Source organism: Capricornis sumatraensis, chromosome 15, assembly GCF_032405125.1.
Source record: "Capricornis sumatraensis isolate serow.1 chromosome 15, serow.2, whole genome shotgun sequence".
NCBI lineage: Eukaryota > Metazoa > Chordata > Mammalia > Artiodactyla > Bovidae > Capricornis > Capricornis sumatraensis.
Genome location: NC_091083.1, coordinates 62,595,423 through 62,619,275, shown reverse-complemented (window position 1 = coordinate 62,619,275; position 23,853 = coordinate 62,595,423). Strand labels below are relative to the sequence as shown.

At 44.8% G+C, this 23,853-nt stretch overlaps 1 protein-coding gene across 1 annotated transcript in view; it reads left to right on the top strand.

Moving 5' to 3' along the window:
- The first annotated feature begins 215 nt into the window (after nt 1-215).
- The window catches only part of CASS4 (Cas scaffold protein family member 4), a 34,011-nt gene continuing 10,373 nt past the window's right edge, over nt 216-23,853 (top strand). The window contains exons 1-2 of the mRNA XM_068986796.1: nt 216-251; nt 19,754-20,170. Coding sequence (XP_068842897.1) covers nt 216-251; nt 19,754-20,170 — 453 coding nt within the window. The remainder of the gene's footprint in view (nt 252-19,753; nt 20,171-23,853) is intronic.

Below are 23,853 nucleotides of genomic sequence, written 5' to 3'. Positions count from 1 at the left end.
TTCTTGTCTTCCCTCCTTCACCTGTTTTCTTCTCCTCCTTTCCAGAAAGTCTGCCTTCTGGGAGAACCATTCTGACAATTTCCTGTGCTGTCAGATAGCTCCACAGAATTCAGTTTCTGAGAACCAGCCAGAGGCATGCAGTGACATTGCGTAACCGCTTCTGAAGTGAGAGATATCAGCCGCCGGGCTCGGAGGAGCTGGTTCACAGGAGCAACATGAAAGGAGCAGGCATCCTGGACGGAGGGCCCAAGGTGAGTGGCCGGGCGGTCTGCAGGGGCAGAAGATGGAGGAGTCTGTTTGGGTTAAGGACAGCGGCTGATTTCAGTGCTGAGTTTCTGATGAAGTAAAAAATGTAACAGTGATATGCAAGCTCTAGAGGGGAAAGTTTCATGGGAGTTTAAGTGCAGAAAATATATGTGCTGTAAAGCTCCTTACCAGTCTGACTCAGAGATGGATGCAAATTATTTTCTAGCAAAACTCAGTGTACATGATTGATAACACAACCCATCTCTTTGTGCCCATTCACCTTCTAACACATTTCTGAGCGAGACACAAGTCTCTGCTCTGGCCCTGAGCCCTCAGCAGGCCTTCCTATGCTGTTTTCATGATACCTTCTGTACTGATTATGCCTGAGCAGAGCTCAAGTCTGTGGCAGGGATCAAAAAGGTTTTGCTACTTAGAAAGTTGAAATGACTGCTTAAAAAAAAAACCAAAAACTGCTCAGACACAAGGAAAGTGAAGGTCAGTGTTATTTTGCTACATCTTTTTAAAAATTCTAAGTAGAACAGGAAAAAGAAATGAAGCACTTATGACATGGGAAGCTTGCTTATATGATTAAATATGTGATATTTATTATTACCATAATAATCATAGGTGTCATTAGTGAAAGTTACAGCTGAATAACCCATGACAGCCTCTCTTATGTATATTAGCTATCCTAGAATTTTGTACTCAACTATTTTCTTTGAAAAAAAATTTAAAGCACTAGGGAAACAGAAGAAAAAAAAAGCAGTAAACTTGGGCATTATCCTTTACCTAGATTCACTGATTCCAGGCACTTTATCACATTTGTGATCTATTTATATATATTATATATATATATATATATAAACCTATATATATTTAAACACAGGCTAAATTCACATTTTCCAGAAATCCAAAAATATCCTTTCTAGCTTTTTTGGCTATTACTATGTCTTTGTGTGTGTGTGTGTGTGTGTGTGTGTGTGTGTGTGTGTGTGTGTGTTTGTTTTTCTAACCCCAAACTCATTCTGGGATCACACATTTTGTTTGTTAGGTCTCTGTCAACCTTAATCTAGAACAATCCACTACTTTTTATTTCTTTCATAACATTGACATTTTCTATGAATATCCAGGGTTTTTTTTTTATGATTTAGACTTATTTTTATTTATGGGCCGCTAAATCTGCCCAGTTTCTACAGCACTTTGCAGCATGTGATTAACACACACACACACACATATATATATATATATATTATATATATATATGCATATGCATGTAACATATATTTGATAGTCTCAGCACCCCCATAAAATTCTATTATTGATATTATACAGATAGTAACAGGTGACCCTTACTGACTATCCACTTGCCAGGCCTGGTGCTGAGTTTTCTGCTTACTTTTTCTTATTATATCCTCTCACCATCTCCATGAGGTAGGTGTGTTACTCTTATCCTCATTTTACAGATGAGGAAAGTAGACCAGATGAGGACAGATGACCTTGAAATGACTTGACAAGGTCATTTGCTAGTAAGTAGAATGCCAGGAACCAACCAGGCAGACTGACCCAAGCCCCAGCTCTTAACCACCTCGCTATATCCTGATCCTTAGGCAAGAGGTCCACACTCTTTTCATAAAGAACCAGATAGTGTTTTATGCTCTGTGGGCCACCTCTGATCTCCAGTGCATATTCTTGTTTGTTTTTACAACCCATTAAAAATATGAAATCATTCTTAACTCTTGGACTGGTCATGCAGATTTGGTCTAAAGGCCCTAGTTTGCCGACCCAAGTCTTAGATGAATGACATGTGAACTTGTTCAAATACCCCCACCCAGTAAGGGCAACCCCAGGGCAAGAACCCAAGTCTTCCACTCCCAGTCCTAAAGCAGCCTCACCTTATGGTTTCCCCAGCATTCCTACAAAACCACCAATACACAAATAATATACTTTTTTAAATGGCTTTACAAGAGTGGGAGCAGTAACTGAATATCTTTGGGGCTTCTTGTCTTTCACAGTGAAAATCATGTATTAGAATGCTGTCTGTTTTAGCACTGTTGATCTACCTCAGTATTTTTAATGCCTGCATTGTTGTTTAGGTGCTTCTGATGAGATGGTAACACAGTACTTGAAGGGGCCATGCCATGGGAGTGGTCCCTCGCATCGGGGCATCTGACTGTAAAGCAACCCTGCTTTTCACTTGGGTCACCCCAACACCTCTCACATCCCGATGTCTGCCTATGCACTTCGGGAGGTAAACAGAGCCCTCTCAGGCTGTCCCCCAGTGTTGCTGCTTAACAGCCAACCTGGACTTCCTCATCACTAGAATTTCACCTGTGTGCACAGCAGACTCTGTATAATTGTCTGACTTTTTATTAAGTTTCCCCAAACTGTCTTATTAAATGAAGAGAAAAACTGAAAAATAAACGTGATAAAATTAGAGCTAGGAAACACTGACCTCAAACAGTGTGACTGCAACAAAAATAGAGACCATGATGCGTTGCCAAGTTGGTAAATCCAGCCTCTCAGTGGACTGTAGCTGACTGGCTCCATGTTCAACTCATTCAAGAAAAGCTAGAAAATTAGGTCTAAAAGACAAGATAAATAAGTGGTTTTATTAAATGTAATGCAAATTGTGCTTACTTCTGAGTGCGTGTGTGTGTGCGTGCATGCGTGCACACGTCCACACACTTAGAAGTGATACTGAAAATAGCATCTTTATCTCCCTGGAGTGAATGTCCAGAAATTGAAAGAGGAATCCTGGGTCAAACAAGCATAGTGGTTATTTTCCATCACTTTCTGAGAATCTTGACTATTTGAGAACCTACTTTCTGTAGTATTTTCTCTACAGTCTAGACGTTCTCTCTTATGAGTAGAGCTATAGGCTGTTTGCTCACTTGGTTTTCTGAAGGGAATTTTCAGACAAGTGTCTTCATTGTGTTACTGCAGAGAACTGATTGAAATCATATTTATGTTTTAAGAACTTTTAAATGTCCTGAAATGTTCTCAGCATTTCAGATTTCAGCTTCAGTTGAAAAGCAAATGGTCCTGCTTCATCGCACCTCTGAGTGAAATGATTCCAGATTCAGTCAAGGAGGGTCTATAGTGAAGATTCTGAATTTAAAAAAAAAAAAAAAAAAACACCAACATTCCCAGGGTTGGTTTAGACCCTGATAGGCTAGGGTAGCGTCAGAGTGTCCACCGGTCACTGAGACTCTCCTGCTCTGGTGCTTCTGGGCAAGAATGCTTACTGAGGCTTTGCTTGTGAGTGGGGAACAATTTCAGGCTTTCCTTGTACCTTTAGAAGCTCTGAAGTCATAGTGATCCACTCCCACCAGCTCCGCCACTGCAGCTGAATTCCTCCCTGACCTGACCGAATTCCTTCCCCTTCTCCCCTGCCATTCCTGGCCTGGCATGCTTCTCTTTTCCTGTGGCTGGACCACTGGGTACTCCTCTCAAGCATCTCGCCAGCCAAAGCCTCTCTGCACCACCCTATCTAAACCGCCCCCCTTTACACACCCACTGCATCATCTCACCATCCATCTCAGCCTCTCTTATCAAGACGGGAGACTGATTGTTTCCTGCTCTGGAAAGTCAGCTCCATCAAGAATAGATCTGGGCTTCCTCATTCAGCGCCGCAACCTTATGCATCTATTTATAGCTGTGCTGGATCTTCTTTGCTGCACAAGGACTTTCTCTGGTTGCAGAGAGTGGTGGGGGTACTCTAGCTGTGGAGGGCAGGTTTCTCCTCACGGTGCCTTCTCTTCTTGCAGAGCATGAGCTCTAGGTGCACGGGCTGCAGAGCTGTGGCTCCCAGGCTCTAGGCTCAACAGTTGTGGCGCACAGGCTACTTTGTCCGGGGCGTGTGGGATCTTCCCGATCAGGGGCGGAACCTGTGTTTCTTGCATTGGCAGGTGGATTCTTTACCACTGAGCCACCAGGGAATCCCTCAGTGCTGCATCTTTAGTGCCTACACACAGTAGGTATTCAAGAAACACCTAGGTGTATGTGTGTGTGTGAATGAATGGGAGGTTAACAGGCGTGCAGAGCCCTTGCAACACAGTCTTGAGGACAGGAACGGTACTTCCTGCTTATCAGATGTCTGGGAACAGAGGTTATCCCTGACTCTCAGCTCTCCTAACCCCTCCCTGGCCCCAACCTGACCCACCTCTCAACCTAGACACTTGAGAATCACCCGCTCCTTCTCCCGTGATCAGATGTTGCCTTAGCTCTGAGCCTTTGCAACCGAAGTCATAGCCATAAGCACTGCTGGCCTCCCTCTGACTTTATCCAGCAGCTTGACCCCTTCACCTGCCTCCCAAGGCAGGACAGGCCGACACAGCACCCAGTGGAAAACACAGCTCATGGTTCACTGCATCCTTTCACCCAACACATAGTTGTCGAGCTCTGGGGATCAGGGTCATCAACAAAGAGCCAACATTCCTGTGGGGTCAGAATGTCAGTAAGTCAGTAAAGGGACGCAATGATTTCAGATGCTGCTAACTGCCTTAAAGGAAAAACAAGGTGACCTGACAGAGGTGATAGACAGAAAGGGCCTCTCTGGAAACCGGAATGATGGGGAAAGTATTCCAGGCAGAGGGAACAGCAAATGTAAGGGCAGGAATGAACTGAGCAGAGCAGAGTGTCGGTGAAAAGACCAGCGACGTCAGAGAAGAGTCACAAGGGGAGAAAGGGTCAGGAGCAGCATTTGAGGGGTCAGCAGTGTCCTGTGCACACTGGGTCTCGTCGACACTGTAAGAACTTGGACTGCAGTGGAAACCAGTGACCTGTTTAAAGCAAGAGGTGACACGGGCTGTCTTACGTTTTAAAAGATCACTCAGGCCTCTGGGTGCCCACGGACACCCAGTAGGAGACAGCAGAAGCAGGAGGTGAGTCAGGAGACCGAGCAGGGCTTCCTTTTCCATCTCGGATGGTACCCTGCTGTTCTCAGTGCACACGGAGAAGCATCATTCGCTCTGCCTTTTGAAAAAAATAAGACATTTGGTGTTCGAAAGTGTCAGGAGATGTGAACAGAATAAAGAGTAAATAAAGGTATAAATAGCTTTTACTGAATTGCATGTGCTAAATAGTTTCCTTTTTTAAGGAACTGATTTTCTTTTAATTTTTTAATTGGAAGATAATTGCTTTACAGTGCTGTGTTGGTTTCTGCCATAGAACAATGTGAATCAGTCTTAAATAGACGTATATCCCATATATCCCCTTCCTCTTGAACCTCCCTCCCACCCCCTCTGATTTTTTTTTTTTTTTGGCCACACTGAGTGGCCTGAGAGATAAGTACCCAGAATAGGGATTGAACCCTTGCCCCCCTGTAGTGAAAGCTCAGAATCTTAACCACTGGACCGCCAGGAAAGTCCCAAGAAACGGATGTTTATTTTTCACCAACTGTATTTCCATTTTCTGTTGAAAATCCTTTCCTTCATTCCACAAATATTAAGCCAGATGCTGCTCTAAATGCCACAGAGAAAAAAGGTTTAGTCCCCTTTCTCAATACTTAATAAATCATCATTAGCATTAAAAATCTATTACAGAATATTATTCTTTCCCCTGTTTGATAACCTTTAATTCCCTTAACAGGGTATTTACTAAAGAGCTCACTTTGCTGAGGGGGCGGGGGGCGGGGGGGTGGCGATTGAGCAGGGGAGGAAGCAAAACAGAACACCATCGAGCTTACCCCTAAAGGTAAAAAACGTCTGCTAGGAGACGTTTCAAAGGAAAGTGGCCTGCATGATAATGGAATGGGGAAGCGGCTGTAGAAACATGTGTGGTCATCTTGGAACCGTGATGACTCAGAGAGGAAATGACAAGAGGGGAAATAACTTCAAAGGAGGAAGGTGGGAGGCTAGTAACAACAAAAAAAATGCCCCTACAAGTGATACTCGAAGACTTCAACATGAGTTGCAAAAAGGGGAAGTCATCTGTTAGGAATCATTTCCAAATGCAGTGCTCATGAGCCTTGTGTTTAGCAGAACAGGAGAGGGCTGTTGTGTGCTCACGGCCAGGACAGAGTTAGGACCTAGAGTGCAGCATGTGCGCCTGCGCCAGAGAGGGCAGCTCCTGCCAGGGAGGCTTTGCCAGTTCTTAAGGCACCTCAAAGAAGTGTTAATCCTGGGCAAGTCCAGGTGACCCATCTGCCCATTCAGAGTGGTTTGCCATGAGTTTATTAATTAGTGAACCAGTTGTTCTTTCTCTTTAAACCATTGCTTCTCAAGACTTCTCTGATGGTCCAGTGGTTAAGACTCTGGGCTGCCAGGGCAGGGGTCATGGGTTTGATTCCTGATCAGGGAACAAACCTTTGCTTCACAAAAGCAAGAGCAGTTTTGTTTGTCACACATTTGTTACAACAGCCTATCATTTGGGGGCTGGAGTTGGGGAGAACTGGGGTAAGAAAGCAGTAGGATGCTTCTCTCTTGGAGATATTTGACATCTGGTTAACAAAAGCTGAAAGGTGCTTGGTGGTCCAGTGGCTAAGACTCCAAGCTCCCGAGGCAGCAGACCCTGGTTCAATCTTTGGTCAGGGAACTAGATTCTGCACACCATAACTAAGACCTGTTGTAGCTAGATAAATAAATATTTTTAAAAAGAATGTTCACTTGGGTGCAGAATTTAAACTCAGAGGTTGAAAGAGCATGAGAGTCAATTACTAACAGCGAAAACATCAAGTGGCTTCTATACTTTGGGAAACACCAAAATGATGGGCTCAAGAAATCAACAGGGACAGTTGCAAAGCCTGTTGTCTATAATCTTCCTTGTGGTGTCTCCTGTAAGGCTAACAATTGGTTTGTCTGTGGCTCATTACTAACAACAAAATGAATAAACCTGGTAACCTGGAAAAAAATTCCTGCTAACAGAATGAGAGAAGAACTTAAAGAACAGGTAGCTTGTTGTTTTCCTAACAACCCTAAATATGACCCCAGGCAATGGAGAATTCCGTGAACAAGTGTGAACTTTCACTTATTTCTCTGCAATCTACTAAATAGCTTGGACCAGTTTTGAATTCTTCCTGATCAATCAAATGGAAAAACCACACCCTGCAGGGACTTTGACCTCGGTCACACAAGATTATTTTAGGTGTGGTCCATAGATGGGACATTTCTTAATGTTAGCTATTCTAATGTGCACTGGGAAAAAATCAAAGCTGGCTTATCAAATTTTTAACTTCATAGGTCATATTGCTTTGGGAGAGTGTTTTTTTTTTTTTAATTGGCTTAATTTAATATGGTTCTTTAAGTTAGTATACAAACAGCCCACAGGTATGATAGGAAGCATGCAGTTAATAGTCACCCTTCCTGGTGGCTCAGATGGTAAAGTGTCTGCCTGTAATGTGGGAGACCTGGGTTCGATCGCTAAGTCGGGAAGATTCCCCTGGAGAAGAAAATTTCCACTCCAGTACCCCTGCCTGGAAAATCCCATGGATAGAGGAGCCCGGTAGGCTACAGTCCATGGAGTTGCAAAGAGTCGGACGCAACTGAGTGACTTCACTTTCCTTTTTTCCTTTGCTATGCAGTTAATAGAACACGAAGTTTAAGAAGCACAGTCTTAGACAAAGCTTTCCCCTAATAGGGGTGGTGTAATTGCTTCAGACTGCTCAAAGGCCACAAAACACCTTTCTTGGTCTCCATGCTATTCCTTCCCTTTACCTTTCAAAGCAAGAAAAAAGGAAGGAAGGAAAAGATGAAATAGGAAAAGATCCCACCTGTCACTTTCTTTAATTCCTCTGATGACTTTCACAAAATAGGAGATAAGAATAAGAGAAGAAACTGTGCAAAATGCAGTGGGGGGTGGGTTGGAGCTGGATGGGAACCCTACACTTTCAGATGAGGGTCCTGTCCTGAGATCCAGGAAATTCTCAGCTACTTGCCCTCCTCCCTCCACAAGTTTCTCACAGGAGAAAGCTGAATCCCAACCACTTACTTTGGCCCACCTTTGTTCTCAACAACTCTTTTCCCCAAACCAAGTATCTTAAACAAAAATTCAGGGACTTGTCTAGCAAGGAATGAACTTGGAGGTAGGGAAGGGCGTTGGGAATGGATGAACAAATATGCTGTGTCTCTAGGGCACTACAGGCTACAAAAACAGTTTGGTATAACACCAACCTGTCTTGGGCCACATCCAAAAAGATCAGTTATTTAGAAGACCTGGGAGATCTTCATTGTTGCATCATTTCAACCCTGAGCTCAGACTAAGGAAACTTGTTCACCTTGCTCCCCCTAATTCACATCAGACATACAGTTGGTGCTTAATAAGTGTCAAATCAGTGAAGCAGGGAAAGCATATTTTAGCAAAGTTCCCATGAATAGGGGAAGTATATTCAAACATCTGGGTCTGGTGAAGACCCCAATGCATTGGATAACCACACTATTTAGGCATCAGGGAAGAAAATGCCTCATTTCCACTTAGTGGCTTTGGAATTTTTTTCTGGCTACCGTCTCTTCCTCAAACTCTTATTAGTCGACAATGCCTTCTGTGGCTATGGAAGTCCCCGTGTGAGAGACTTTTACATCTGAACCATCAGGAAGAATTCAAAGCTGAAAAGATCAGAGTTCAACTTTATGATGGAGAAATCAGTTAAGGTTTGTGGCTGTTCATATAGTCAGGATCATTTTTAGAGATGTTGAGAAAACAAGGAAACTTTCTTTTGTTTCTCTCTCTCTTTTTTTTTTTTTTCTTTTAATATTTTTGATGCATTCTTATCATGCTCTTTCTTTCTTTCTCTTTTTATTTGGTTGCACTGGGTCTTCATTGCTGCTCTCAGGGTTTCTCTAGTTGAGGTGAGTGGGGGTTATTCTCTGTTGCGGTTCATGAGTTTCTCATTGCAATGCCTTCTCTTGTTGCAGAGCATGGGCTCTAGGGCAAGTGGGCTTCTGTAGTTGGGGCTCTCGGGCCCCAGAGCATGGGGTCAGTAGTTGTGGCTCACAGGCTTAGTTGCTCTCTGACAAGTAGGATCTTCCTAGACCAAGGATCAAACCCGTGTCCCATGCATTGGCAGGTGGAGTCTTTACCACTGAGCCACCAGGGAAGTCCTGTTTCTCTTAATCTGGAAACGAGTATTTCAATATCTCAGTTAAATAACTTCAGATGACTTCCTTTGCATTCTGGAGCCTTTCCATTGAGAACTTTTCAACTTTTTCCTCAAAGTGGAGTGGAAGCCAGTTATTTTCCTAGCCCATCCAAGCAAATTAATATTAAGCACAAGAAAGACAGCAGTTTTCCCTCAGCATCTCTCATTTAACTACTTTGCAAAGTTAAAAAAAAAAAAAACTCCAAGAGAAACTACTCTTCTTTATACTGTGGGGATGATGCAAGAAATTACTTAGCTCTCACTTCATTTAAAAAAAAATCTTAAAATTGCTGAAAATGAAACGCAGATCATTGCAGCCACGGTGTCTCAAGTTCTGCAGCACCCATGTTTAGGCATGACACATTCAAAGGAAATAATTTAATAGAGTTGCCAATCTCCAGGCAAGTTCTGGTTGCGAAATGTACCATCTTGCTATGTTAAGTGACTCTCGGTTCCCTGTAACTTGTGGAATTTTACTTTTCAATGTAATTGTGGCTACAGAGAGCTGCTGAAATTCATGAAAGGAAAGAATAGTTAAGATAACTTAAAGAAGAGAAAGAAGAGGAAGCCCAATGGCCTCATAATACAACTCCACCCACAGGGAAAGTAACAAATGGTTAAACTAACACCTTCCCCAGTGTTAGACACATGCAATGCACAGCTGCAGTATCCTGAGACTGCTCGTCCTTCATTTCTGGTCTTGGGAACAGTCCCCTCAAAGGAGGCCTCCCATCTGGTTCAGGTGTTTGTACCCAGGATTCATGTCATTCTGCAGTTGACCAGAGGGGAGGGAGCGTGATGGGGACAAAGGCAGCCTGCCTCCCCCATTTGCCTGGAGACTCATTCCATACCTCTCTCACTTGCCTGGGCCAGCCCAGAAAAACCCTTAAAACTTCTTCCATACTAAACTTCTGTGATTTTTTTTTTCAAAGTTTGTTTATTTATGGCTGTGCTGGGTCTTTGTTGCTGCCCGCGGGCTTTCTCTAGTTGGGGCTAGCACAGCTACTTTCTAGCTGCGGTGTGCGGGTTTCTCATTGCAGTGGCTTCTCTTACTGCAGAGCATGGGCTCTAGGGCACGGAGGCTTCAGTAGTTGTGGCCCACAGGCTTAGTTGCCCCGTAGCATGTGGAATCTCCCTGGACCAAGGTTGGAACCTGTGTTCCCTGCACTGGCAGGTGGATTCTTCACCAGCGGACCACCAGGAAGTCCCAACTTCTGTGATTCTTAACATACCTGCAGTTAAACCCTGTTGCATTTATTTTTAATATTATTTATTGATTTTTTTGGGCTGCATCAGGTCTCAGTTGCAGCATGCAAGAGTTTTCATTGTGGCACACAGAGTCCTCTCTAGCTCTGGTACACTGGCTTAGTTGCCCAGTGACATGTGGGATTTTATTCCCCAACCAGGGATCGAACCCATATCTCCTGCATTGGAAGGCAGATTCTTAACCAGTGGACCAGCAGGGAAGTCCTTGACCCTGTTGCATCTAAATGGTAGGTCTTTGCTGCCTTCTCTGGGGATCTTCACGCTGTAGCCCTACTCTCAAGGAGCTGGGGAGAAAAAAACACTGACAAAATCACCCAGTTTTCAACAATGGTCCAAACACTTCTCAGCATCTTTCATGCTGTAAATGGTCCTCTGAATGGATGGACAATGAAGAGTGCCATCGATGGTGTGAGTTATCCTGGAAGTTCATGAAGGGTCTCCCCAGGTGTGAGATGCTTTTATGTGACAAAATGCTTTTGGCCGAGATGAAGACTGTCTTGGTCAAGGTTCCCATCTAGCAAATCTGGAAGTAGAACAGGGATCATGACAAGCAGAAGCACAAGGTCATCAACACAGAAGCCATTTTCTTCCAACAGAACAGAACCCTTTTTACACTAGATTCTTGAATTGAAAAATCAAAACATGCACGTGATTTTAAAAACTGAAACTGTACCAGTAAACATGGACTGAAAGCATGTTTTCCTTTAATCCCAGATCTCTAGGGTTTCCTGGTCTCCAGTTCCCCAAGCCAGAGGGGGAGACCCAATGACTTATGTCTTCTTCCAGAAAGATGCTGTCCTCATAGAAGCATACCATCTGCAGTTTCTCATCTTACATTTAAAAATATTAGCATTCAGGGACTCCTTGGTGGTTAAATGGTGAGGACTCTGAACTTTTGCTGCCCAGGTCCAAGTTCAACCCTTGGTCGGGGAGCTAAGATCCCACAAGCTGCATGACAGTCAAATAATAATACTCTTGTTTTTGAGACTATTCCACTTCAGCTTATATAAACTCTACCTCATTCTTTTTAATGACTGTGTAGTATTCCATTATACAAATGTGTCATTATTTGTCAGTAATTACACTGAAGCCATTGTCTGAATTCTTAATGCAGTATCTAATTTTGATGCTCTAACCATGCAACTTATCCAGCTGTGGTTAAAATGTTTTTTGTCAGCTTGCCATCCCTCTCTCCTGAGGCACCCTTGGTCATTTCTTCATCCAGAGAAATGCACATGATATTGTGCAATGGACAGTAACCACTATGACTTGTAGGCTAAAAGGAAAGACTCCAGGGTCAGATTTGCCTGTGTGCCAATCTTGGTTCTATTCCTTGCCTCTCTGAGCAGCTTTAGGCTACTCACTTACCCTCTCTGTGCCTTAACTTTCGCATCTCTTAAATGGGACATTAGTAACAGTCCCTGCTTAGTGGAATTGTGACTACCAAGTGAGATAATCAATACTAATTACTTATCCCAGTGCCTGGAACCGAGCTGAAAAGCTATGAGCAATCCTTATTAATGAGGTATTGGCTAAATTAGTAAACAACAGCATGAACATAACTCAATATACCTCCAGAAGATGAGAGAGAATTTTTTTTCTCTTTGATTAATTACAGGAACTCAATATTAGCTGACACACAGTGTGTACAAAGTCTGCATTGTTATATGGACTTTGCAAAGTGGGGAGCCTCCAGAGAGTCTTTGCAGTGACTCCTTGAAAGCCTGCCCTCATCTCTGCTAAGGTTACCTCGCAGAATGTTGTCACTCCTCAGCATCTCCCATGAAAAGATGTCATGTGGATACTGTGCTTCTTCCTCAGGGTTGTCCTTCTTCCTCTCTCTTTCTTCCCTTTTTGGAGAATGTGGGTGGGAAAGGAAAAATGGAGGTGGTAAGGGGATTTTTATTATGCTTTTGGAAACTTTTCTTTCTCACTCCTTTTTTTTAAAAAAAACATTATGCTTTAAAATATGATGGAAAATAAACAAGTCACAAGCCAACAGATAGCACCATTCTCTCTGCTTTGATCATTCTAAGCCTATCTATGTATTTACATGATTTGAAATACTTCCGAGTACATTGAAGGAGGAGACCTTTGTCTTTAAAGATGATCAAAGAGCTTTCTTCATTCTGCATTTACTCCTGATGTTCTGAGTCTGGACTCAGCAGCCTCGTAAAGAAGGATGAGAGAATGCTGCATGGATCTCAAAGAAGTTCCTACATCCAGGAAAACCTTCGTGAACCTCAGGGGTTCATATTTCCCATACACCACAGGATTTGAAATATTTACAGTATATGTGGTTTTAACAATTGTGACTTCTGTATAACTGTTCTCTCTCATGGCCCTCAGAGGGGAAGTACGAACCATTCCATCACCTTCCCCTAAAACTTAACTAAGAATTCTTGGAAGTAAGTCATGGAATCTGTGAGAAGGAAGCCAACATGCTAAACAAAGACACTTTTCAAAGAAGGATTTTAGTAGAAGAAAAACATTCATCTTGTTAATGGGGTTCCATGACACTGTACAGAGCAGGGACCCAGCAACCACTTGCTACTCAGAGTTCCTTGCACATTTATGATCTCGGTCTCTCCTTGTTTGTGGCATTTATTTATTTACTACTTCCTGCTGTGTGCTGATACCCTCATGGTATAATTACCTTCCCAAGGAAAAGATCCTTTTCTAGATACTTTAATGGAAATATCCCAGGACCCTTACCCTCCTATTCCCTGCCACTAACTCTGTAATTTCAGGTGTACAAGAGTCTGGGAGTAGGGGGAGACTTGTGAAGGATAAAGCGAGGAGGGAGCAGGATTGGGCTGTGATGCTGCTGATCAGATCCTTGTGGAGGGAGAGAGGGGAGCCAGCAGGGGAGGATAGAGAGAGCCTCAGACCGTGAGCAATTTGCACATAGTCATTGATAACATAATGGGATGGGTGGGAGGCTTCAGAACAGAATGTCCATTAGAGGAGTCCTGCGTTGGGCATAAATGCTCCAGCGACCCCTAGTTTTAATGCCCAGTTTGCAGAGGAAACCAGGGTAAGGCCACTAAGACCCTAGCAGTGGGCTGGGGGCTCAGTGGGCTTGGCAGTAGAGTACTTCATTTGACCCCAGTTTTAATAGTTATCTTTTGAAATCTGTCTGACCATGCCAAAGTCCCCACCACTCTCAAATGTCTGACACCTGGCCTTCCTGCCTGATGTACACATACTTCTTGCCTGGTTCTTATGATCATTTGAGTTTGCCTCTCCTGCCTATGGCTTCCCAGGTGGCTCAGTGGTAAAGAATCTGCCTGCCAATGCAGGAGATGCAAGAGACCCAGGTTTGATCCCTGGGTTGGGAAGATCCCCTGGAGTAGGAAATGGAAACCCACTCCAATATTTTTACCTGGAAACTTCCATGGGCAGAGAAGCCTGGTGGGCTGCAAAGTCCATGAGGCTGCCAAGAGTCGGACATAACTGAAAGACTAAGCACACACACGCACAGAGACTTTAGCAGATTAGAATAGGAATTGACTTGGACTTTGGGAGGCTGTGCAGTGAATTGGCCTTAGCAGGCTTCAGAGTCAGAGAGACTCGCCTTTAGATCCCTACTTTTCTGCCTGCCGCCTTGTGACCTTAACCTCTCCTAGGCACAGGCACCATAAAGCTCTGAAATGTGGCAAAAAGAATAGATGAGACCCAGCTCGAACACTCTGAGTTTCTGCCACTTTGCTATTTCGAGTGAACTGAAGAAAAGTGGAAAGGCAAGCAGGACGGCAAGCTGGGTTCTCGGAGAGCCAGTGTGGGGCAGTCACTGAGGAGCTGTGCCCACCCTCCTGGTTTAGAGAGGAATTGACCACCCTGGCAGTGGGAATGAGGCAGAAACAAAAGTCGGTAGCTTCAGCAGGTGGCATTTCTACAGGCTCCTCTAACTGGCCTCTGCTTGGAACTATAGCTGCTTCTGCCAGCTTTTACATCACTGCAGAAGACAAAGTATGGGACCAAATCTCTCTCTTTCTACATCTTACTTCCCCTGATCCACAGTGCAACTCTCTTTCCTTCTCAGCAGTTATAACCCTGCCCTTCTTTCAAGACTCACCTCAGAATTGGACACAATCCCTCAGCAGCTCCTCCCAGCTGTGCTCCTACAGCCAACCACCACCCTCCTTTGAGCCTCAGGCCTCTCCCACCTGGACTGGACCACCACTGGCTTTGATGAGCTTCTTTGGCTTCACACCAGCTCCATCTAATCCCCTTCCCATCCAGAAATTAGAGAGAAACATCAGCCAATATGGAAGGAAACCCTAGGCTTTTGTTTACTTCGCTCCAGACAACCTGGTCAGGGCTTCCATGATAGCTTAGCAGTAAAGAATCCACCTGCCATCGCAGGAGACACAGGTTTGATCCCTGGGTTGGCAAGATCCCCTTGGAGAAGGAAATGGCAACCTGCTCCAGTATTCTTGCCTGGGAAATCCTATGGACAGAGGAGCCTATTGGGCTACAGTCCATGGGGTCGCAAAAGCATCGAACACAACTTAGCGACTCCATAGCAACAACAAGACAACATGGACATCTTTCAGTTTCCCTGACTCACCATACAATTCACACAAACTCACAAACTCACTCCCTCCCCCACCCATTTCTCTTCCTCTGCCTGGATGATTTCTCCCCCTTTCTCAATCCGACTAATTTCTACTCACTCCCAGATTGCAACTTCCATGGCCGGTTCCCAGGAAAATATTCCCTAAGCCCTTATCCACCCCCCCTTCCCAACTGCACTCAGAATTCCTCATAACTTTCTGTATTTTTCTTGGCTGCACTTAAGAGAAGTAGAAACCCTATGTTTATTTCTGTTATGATTGGAGTGTGTCTCCTCTGCTAGGATATACACCACTATGAGATCGGGAACTGTTTTCTTCACCACTTTATCTCCCCAGAGCGCCAGGCATATAGTTGATGCTCAAACTTGATGTATGAGTAAATGAAGCTAGCTAATTATTCCCGTGGCTCATTGCCAGTTCAGTACGGATTAGCACTTTGCATCTGGCCATCGTGTGAACGTCTCCCCAGAGAGAGAAACTCTTATTCTTTGCCTCTGTTTTCCTAGTCTCCTTCCTTTCTCCCAACTGTTGTATGAAGATGGGTATTTGGGGGAAAGGTCCTTTTTGGAAATTGGCAAGGAAGGTTTCTTCTGTTGTACCTAGGATCTAACTGTCTTTGTGCCCAAAGAGAATAAAAATATAAATACATGCCTTCCTTCATCTCTTGTCTACACAAATGTTCCCAAATTAATACTACCCTGAAAGCCCCTGATCTCACCTGATCTTGGAAGCTAAGCAGAGTTGGGCCTGGTCAGTACTTGCATGAGAGACCACGGGCATACCGGGTGCTGGAGGTCTTTTGGGCTTCCCCAGTGGCCCTGGGGGTAAAGAATCCTCATGCAATGCGGGAGATGCAGGAGACACAGGTACAGTCCCTGAGTTGGGAAGATCCCCTGGAGGAGGAAATGGCAACCCATTTCAGTATTTTTGCCTGGGAAATCCCAGGGACAAAGGAGCCAGGCAGGCTACAGTCCATGGGGTCTCGAAGAGCAGGACACCACTGAGCATTCACACACAAAGAATAACTTGGGGGTGGCCTCAGCGATGGTCATGGTTGTAATCAGAACGCTGTTGCAGTAGCCCATCAGTCCCTTCGCTCTGTTGTCTGCAAGGCGTTCAGTGCAGTATCAGGGACATAAGAGCTCGATACCTGTTCGCTGAGGCTGCTATTTCTTTTTTTGTTTAATTAGATTAATTCATTTTTATTTTTGGCTGTGCTGGTTCTTCGTTGCTTCTGTCTGGTTGAGGCAAGCAGGGGCTACTCTCTAGTCACAGTCCGCGGGCTTCTCGTTGCGGTGGCTTCTCTTGTTGCTGAGCACAGGCTCCAGGGCACGTGGGCTTCAGTAGCTGCGGCTCCCAGGCTCGAGAGCACGGGCTCAGCAGTTGCAGTGCATGGGCTCAGTTGCATGTGGGATCTTCCCGGACTAGGGGTGGAAGCCATGTCTCCTGCACTGGCAGGCGGACTCCTCACTCCTCAGCCACCAGGGAAACCCGAGGCTGCTATTTCTCATTCTCCCCACACTGCCGGCCGGTCCGTGAAAGTCTGGCTTGGTCCCAATGGGGTTCTTTCTTAACGTGCCCAGAAGGCCCTCGTCTCCAAGTCCTGTGGATGCACGTGGAGGAGGAGCCCAGCCTTCCCGTGTTGTGGTCAGGGACAGCCTCTACAGGAAGTGACTTAAGCTGAGATCTGAAGGATGAGGAGTCAGTTGTGCAAATATATGGCTGAAGAGTGTTCAGGGCAGAGGACTCACAAGGGCAAAGGTCCTGAGGTGGAAGTAATCAGTGCATTGGAGAAAGAAAACGAGGCAGCTGGAGGAAAATTAACAGAAGAGAGGCACTAAAATTAACAAGAGGAAGTCACTCAAGCCTGGCAATCAGGCAGAGAGTTTAGGTTTTGTTCTAAAGGTGGTTCTAAGCAATTAGACATTTTTAAACAACAGACCAACAGTCTGATTTATATGTAAAAAATATCATTCTATACAAATCAAAACTACAATGAGGTAGTCAGATTGGCCATCATTGAAAACTCTACAAAACAATAAATGCTGGCAAGGGTGTGGAGAAAAAGGGAAGCCTCCCACACTGTTGGTGGGAATGTATTAATAAATTAGTACAGCCAAAGGAGAACACTGTGGAGGTTCCTTAAAAAACTAAAAATAGAGCTACCATATGACCTTGCAATCCCACGGCTGGCATATATCTGGAGAAAACCGTAATTCAAAAGGACACATGCACCTCAGTGTTCATTGCACCATTATTCGCAATAGCCAAGACACGGACGCAACCTAAATGTCCATTGGCAGAGGAATGGATAAAGAAGATGTGGTACCATGGAATATTACTCAGCCATTAAAAGAGTGAAATACCATCATTTGCAGCAACATGGATTATCATACTAATTGAAGTAAACCAGAGAAGGAGAAATATCATATAAAATGTCATTCTGATTGGTGTCTAGAGAATGAATTGGAAGGAGAAGGGTGCAATAATGGATATGAAGAGAAAACGTCGAGTCCATGGGACCTCAGACAAGTCATCTGATCTCTCTGACCCTGTTTCCTCATCTGTAAAATGGGAAGAAGAAAACCTACCTCTGAGGCACCTGAGAATTAACTGATATAATAGCTTCAGTGTCCCCAACACAAAACAATTCCCCATTCAGTATAGTCTACTGTTAGCCCCCTTTTCTGGGAGAGGAATTCTCCAAGATTTCTTACATGTATTTAATTCTTTTTTAACATAAATATTGATAGTCTTTGTTATTAAAGGTTTGAGACATTAATTGACTGCAGGAGGTGTCTCTGGACCAGTTATAACAAAATACTATTCTGACGGGAATCCTTTTCTAGCAACATAGTTAGGGTTTTCCTTTGCTGTGACTGTACGCCCTTTAGGGTGTGAGCTGCCGCTCTGAAGATTGCAGACTGTGCATGGAAAGTAAACCATGTCTCCAGACCAAGACTGTCGATGTCCATTTTGGACAGTAGTGGGTGCCTGATCATGCGGGTGATCACACAAGGCAGTTGTTCTTTAGACAAGTATCCCCTTTTGCAACAGACAAGTCCACCAGCTAAGCTGCTGCCAATCTGGGTGCTTCCAAGCAACTGCCATATTGAAACAACTGCTCTGCCTAAACACAAACACTATCTTATTTCTAGACAAATGCAAGCACCTTTCAGATGATGGGTTTTTTCTTCTCAGAGTGTGTTAGATGTATTTCATGGGAATTGTGATGATAGATTGGAGACTGTGTTTTGCTTTCTGTTTTCTCCCCAGTGTGAACAAAGTCTCATTTTCAAAAAGGTAAAATCATAACTCTCATGCAAATATGAAATGAACTCACGTCAAGGATTTTATTAAACTGATTAATTAATGAGGGAACCGGAAAAAGGTTAAAATCAGGTCAAGGGGCATTTGAGGAGCTAGGTATTTGTAGGCAGTACAGTACCATTGCTGTCATTATAACAGGTGGGGTTTTTTGTTGTTGTTGTTTGGGATTTTTTGAGAACCATGTAGCTTACAGAAAGAGCGTGGGTCTGAGAATTAGGAGATTGTTTGTATTTTGATCCCGGCTGTGTAGACTAGTCACTCACCCTCTGTGTCTTTGTTTCACTGCACGTGAATAAATGAGCATTAATGGAGCCTCTGCTCTGAGCCTGGGTCCATGCTCAATGCTGCGAGAGAACACCAAATCGAGCAAGATGCGATCCCAAAAGTCATGGAGTTTCCAAGGCCAGCCAGGAGAAAAGCAACAACCAGGCAAAGAGTAATAGAATCATTTTGACAGTTTGCAGCCAAGCTTTACTGAGCACTTACAAAGTGCCAGGAGCTGTTCAGTGAGCTTTCTATACATATCAACCCATTTAATCAATAACTTTGTGAGGCAGAGGTGGCGCTAGTGGTAAAGAATCTGCCTGCAGTGCAGGAGATTCAGGAGATGTGGGTTCAATCCCAGGGTCGGGAAGATCCCCTGGAGGAAGAAATGGCAACCCACTCCGATAGTCTTGCCTGGAGAATCCCACAGTCAGAGGAGCCTGGAAGGCTACAGTCCAAAGGGTTGGAAAGAGTCGGACATGAGTGACTGAGCACACCCACATGAGGTAGATAGTGCTATTATTCCCATTTTACAGACAAGGAGACTGAGGCCCAAAGATAGTGGCTAATTTACTTAAGGGCACAGAGATAGGAAGTCAGAGCCAGGATTTCAACCTTTTTCTGCGCTAGGCTGCCATCTACCATATAACTCGGGTGGCTCATTTGTTCAGTCACTCAGTGGCGTCCAAGTCTTTGTGACCAATGGACTGCAGTATCATCTCCGGGATCTTGCTCAAACTCATGTCCATTGAGTCAGTGATAGGTAAGACTACCTGGAAGTTCTGACATTTCACCTGAGACTCTCCTCACCTCCCCAAGTGTGGCTAGAAATAAATTGGGCAAACAGCCGGGACAAGAGTCTCTGGGGAAGCAGGGGTGGGAGGGGAGGAAATGAGATAAAGGAGCAGCTGTGACTGTGTTCTAAGCTAGTGGTGTGGCAGTCTTGGTCCTTGGCAATAACAATGACTGTGAATTCTTTCTCTCCCATCTCCAGACCCTCTTGGCCAAGGCACTTTATGACAACCACCCCGACTGCGCCGATGAGCTGGCTTTCTGCAGAGGAGACATCCTGACCATTCTGGAACAAAATGTACCAGAAAGTGAAGGCTGGTGGAAGTGTCTGCTCCACGGGAGGCAAGGCCTGGCCCCTGCCAACCGCCTCCAAATCCTAGTGGAGGCCCCCACAGACAGGCCTCGTCCCCCTTTCCTGAAAGGCCTAGACAATGCTCCCGCCATCTCCCAGGAGACCTACGAGGTGCCTGCCCTGCTCAACCCCTCATCTCCTGTGTACGAGCAGATGAAGAGTTGGGTGCAGGGGCCCCCGCCTCCCACAGTCCAAGTCTACGAAGTCCCTGACCCACCTACCTGTGCCAGAATCGTCTGTGAAAAGACCCTAAGCTTTCCAAAACACGTAAGTACATTTCCAGACAGAAGAAATAGGTCAAAAGGTAGGAAGCACCCAGGGCCTAAATACCCTTGAATTGTGTGTGTCCATCAGGGGAGCAAACGTACAGGATGGGAACCAGTCAGTTGGGGTGACTGGGTTGTCATTAACACTCTGGGTACCCTGGTGGTCCCTGGCTTGCCAAGACACCCACACTTTGCAGGAAACTGAATGCTTAGTTGAGCTGAGTCTGAAAGAATGATAACATTCACAGTGGTCTCTTTTTACACTAGGAAGAAACATTAGTTAAATGGAGGGGTTGAATTTCCATGGGTCAAAGGCAAGAAATCATTCATCAGATTTAAAATATGTGTTCCTTTCAACCTAGAAAGGATTTCCAGAATTGTTGCAAAAATATACAAGAAGGCAGAAATATATCTGAATGAGGAAGTCATAGCCATTACAGTATTATTTGTTGCAGGGAAAAATTTGAGTTGCCTAAAGGAATATTCATGGAGAATTGATTACATAAGTTTTGGCAGTACCCTGCGACGAGCCACTATGTGTGTGTGTGTGTGTGTGTGTGTGTGTGTGTGTGTGTGTGTGTGTGTACTGCAGTTATTGGGGGGAAAAAATGAAGTTAGTTCTATAAGGTATTTATAAGGGAGGGAAAAAGAACCATTTAAATAAAAACAAACAAACCAAAAAAACTTTTAAAAGTATGTGTATATATGTATGCATTGAAAAGAACGCACACTAGCAGTGGTCACCCTTAGGAAGTGGAACTGGTTAAGCAGAAAGTGAAAGAAGTCATTAAACAGGGATCTATACTTTATTCGCTTCTGTGTCCCCTGCACCTTGGACGTGCCTAGCCTGGGGTTGGTACTTGATAAATATTTGATGAACAAAGAGACTAAGAGGTTGATTTGTGTGTTATATAGAACATGTATTACATCTGTAATTTTAAAAAAGTAACATTTTTTTAAAGCCGAGGAAAAGAAGCACTTCATAAATGCAGAATGAAACATTTTTTTAAAGTAGGAGAGGAAGGGACTTCCCTGGTGGTCAAGTTGTTAAGACTTCTCCTCCCAATGCAGAGAGTGCAGGTTCAATCCTTGGTTGGGAAGCTAAGATCCTACATGCCTTGGGGCTAAAAACCCAAAACGTAAAATAGAAGCAGTATTGTATCAAATTCAATAAAGACTTTAAAAATGGTCTGCATCAAAAAAAAAGAACAAAGAAGCAGAAATTTGAAAGAAAAAAAAATTAATGCACTGTTTCCCTCCAAGCCCTGGCCTTCATGAGGTGTTAAGAATGCAGCACAGTCTTGCACGATCTTCAGTCACTGCAAGCATTTCCTGCCATCACACACTTTGTTTTCAGCTCAGATGACACATTCCACCTGGCCTCAGCTCTGCACAGAGGTCCTGATGAGGCCCTAGGCCAGGAGAGGCTACTCCTCCCATGTATATACTGCCCCTCCTCCCAGGAATGTCCCACTTACCCTGCAGGCCTCTTCCACACCAGTTTCTTCTTTGATTCCATAAGGGACTTTTTAAAAGTCTTTATTGAATTTGTTACAATATTGCTTCTGTTTTATGTTTTGAGGGGTTTTGGGAAGTGAGGGGGGCATGTGGGATCTTAGATCCCTGACCAGGGATGGAACCTGCTCACCCTGCACTGGAAGGTGAAGTCTTAACCTCTGGACCATCAGGGAAGTCCCTAAGAGATTCTGAGTACTTCAGATTGCCTGCCTCCCTGGGCTGCCAGGCAGACAACCCGTGTTACACAGAACAGCTGCCCCTCTAGGCACCAACTACAAACACCAGAAAGAGGTGGCTGATCATCCTGCAGCCATCCTTGAGGTGGACCTGAAGTCCCTTTTCTGGAACAACTGACCCAAATCTAGGCCTGGCACACTCAGCTGTCATCTGAGCAGCTGACCCAGAGTGGCGCCTGGGTGCTGGCTCCTCTGAGAGCGAGTGGCCTGGGCTGAAGTTAATTGAGTTGCTCCCTGATAGCTCAGTTGGTAAAAAAATCTGCCTGCATTGCAGGAGACCCTGGTTCGATTCCTGGGTCGGGAAGATCTGCTGGAGAAGGGCAAGGCTACCCACTCCAGTATTCTTGGGCTTCCCTTGTGGCTCAGATGGTAAAGAATCTGCCTGCAAAGTGGGAGCCCTGGGTTCAATCCCGGGGTTGGGAAGATCCCCTGGAGAAGGGAAAGGCTACCCACTCCAATATTCTGGCCATGGACCGTATAGTCCATGGGGTCACAAAGAGTTGGACACGACTGAGGGACTTTCACTTTCAAAGGAAAGAAAAAAACACAATCAAAGGCCAAATGGGACGAACTAAGAGAGTAGCATTTACGTGTATACACTACCATGTGTAAAACAAATAGCTAGTGGGAAGCTGCCGCATAGCATAGGGAGCCCAGCTCAGTGCTCTGTGATGACCTAGAGGGCTGGGGTGGGGATGGGGGTGAGAGGGAAGCTCAAGAGGTAGGGGATATATGTATATATATAGCTGATTCATGTTGTTGTACAGCAGAAACTAACACAACATTGTAAAGCAATTATACTCCAATAAAAAAATTTTGTTTAAATCTAAGGTCATTTTCCCTGCCCCCTAAAAGCACAGCAGGTGCAAAGTCTGCAGTTTGCTGGGGATTCTGAACCCCCAGGACCATGCCAGGCTCCTGCGAGATGCTCCATAGACATTTGTGGAATGAGTGAAATGACCAGATCCAACATAACCATGGGCTCACTGTCAACTTCTAGACTGATGTTGGTATAAAAAGAGAGATGAGTTGACCATTACAACTCAGAAAAGGGTCAGGGCATTAGCTGTAAGATTTATCCTTGACGTGAAGCGTGGAGACCTCACTGGTGCAGGCTGTGGCGATGGCAGAAACCACAAGCCACTGAAGGGGATTTCAGAAGCCAGGGGCTCCTCACCACTCAAGCAGGTCTTGAGGTGGCCCCAGTAAAACACCTGGGGAACTTTCCTGCCTTTTATTCCTGCCTAAGTTCCCTCCATCACTGCCCTATCTATATTTGGGCCCTCTCCTCATTCCCTTTTTCATTGCCTTCTCTGTGCTTGAGGGTCTTTTAAACCAAGCAATGTCATCTGCAGCTTAGAAATCAGGAATCCAGGTTCACTTGGTTTCTGCAGCAGCCACGGCCATGCTGGGTGACTGGAGACATCACAGCACCCCTCTAGACTTCTCTTTCTTGCTTTGTATCAAGAGAGGGTTCAGTTCAGTTCAGTCACACAGTCGGGTCTGACTCTTTGCAACCCCATGGACTGCAGCATGTCAGGCTTCCCTGTCCATCACCAACTCCTGGAGCTTGCTCAGACTCATGTCCATTGAGTCGGTGATGCCATCCAACCATCTTATCATTTCTGAGTTCACCTCAAACTGTAGCCTTTGGTGATTCTGAGTAATCTTGCTTCTTCCTCTACTACAAGAAGGAAGGAGCTAGAAGGATGCAAGATTATAATAACTTAAGAACCTTTCGATCCACAGAAGGCAGGCATCTCCTCCCCACTTGGGTAATCCAGTGGTGAGCTTTGAGTCTGAGACCGCTGAAAAAATAGCATTCTGAGCAGCAGCAGACATTGGTAAAACTAAGCAAGCCCAGCCACTAGCTTTGAGCTGTTTTCCAATGGGCAGTTCACAGGCTTGGCACACGGCCCGGGGGACCCGT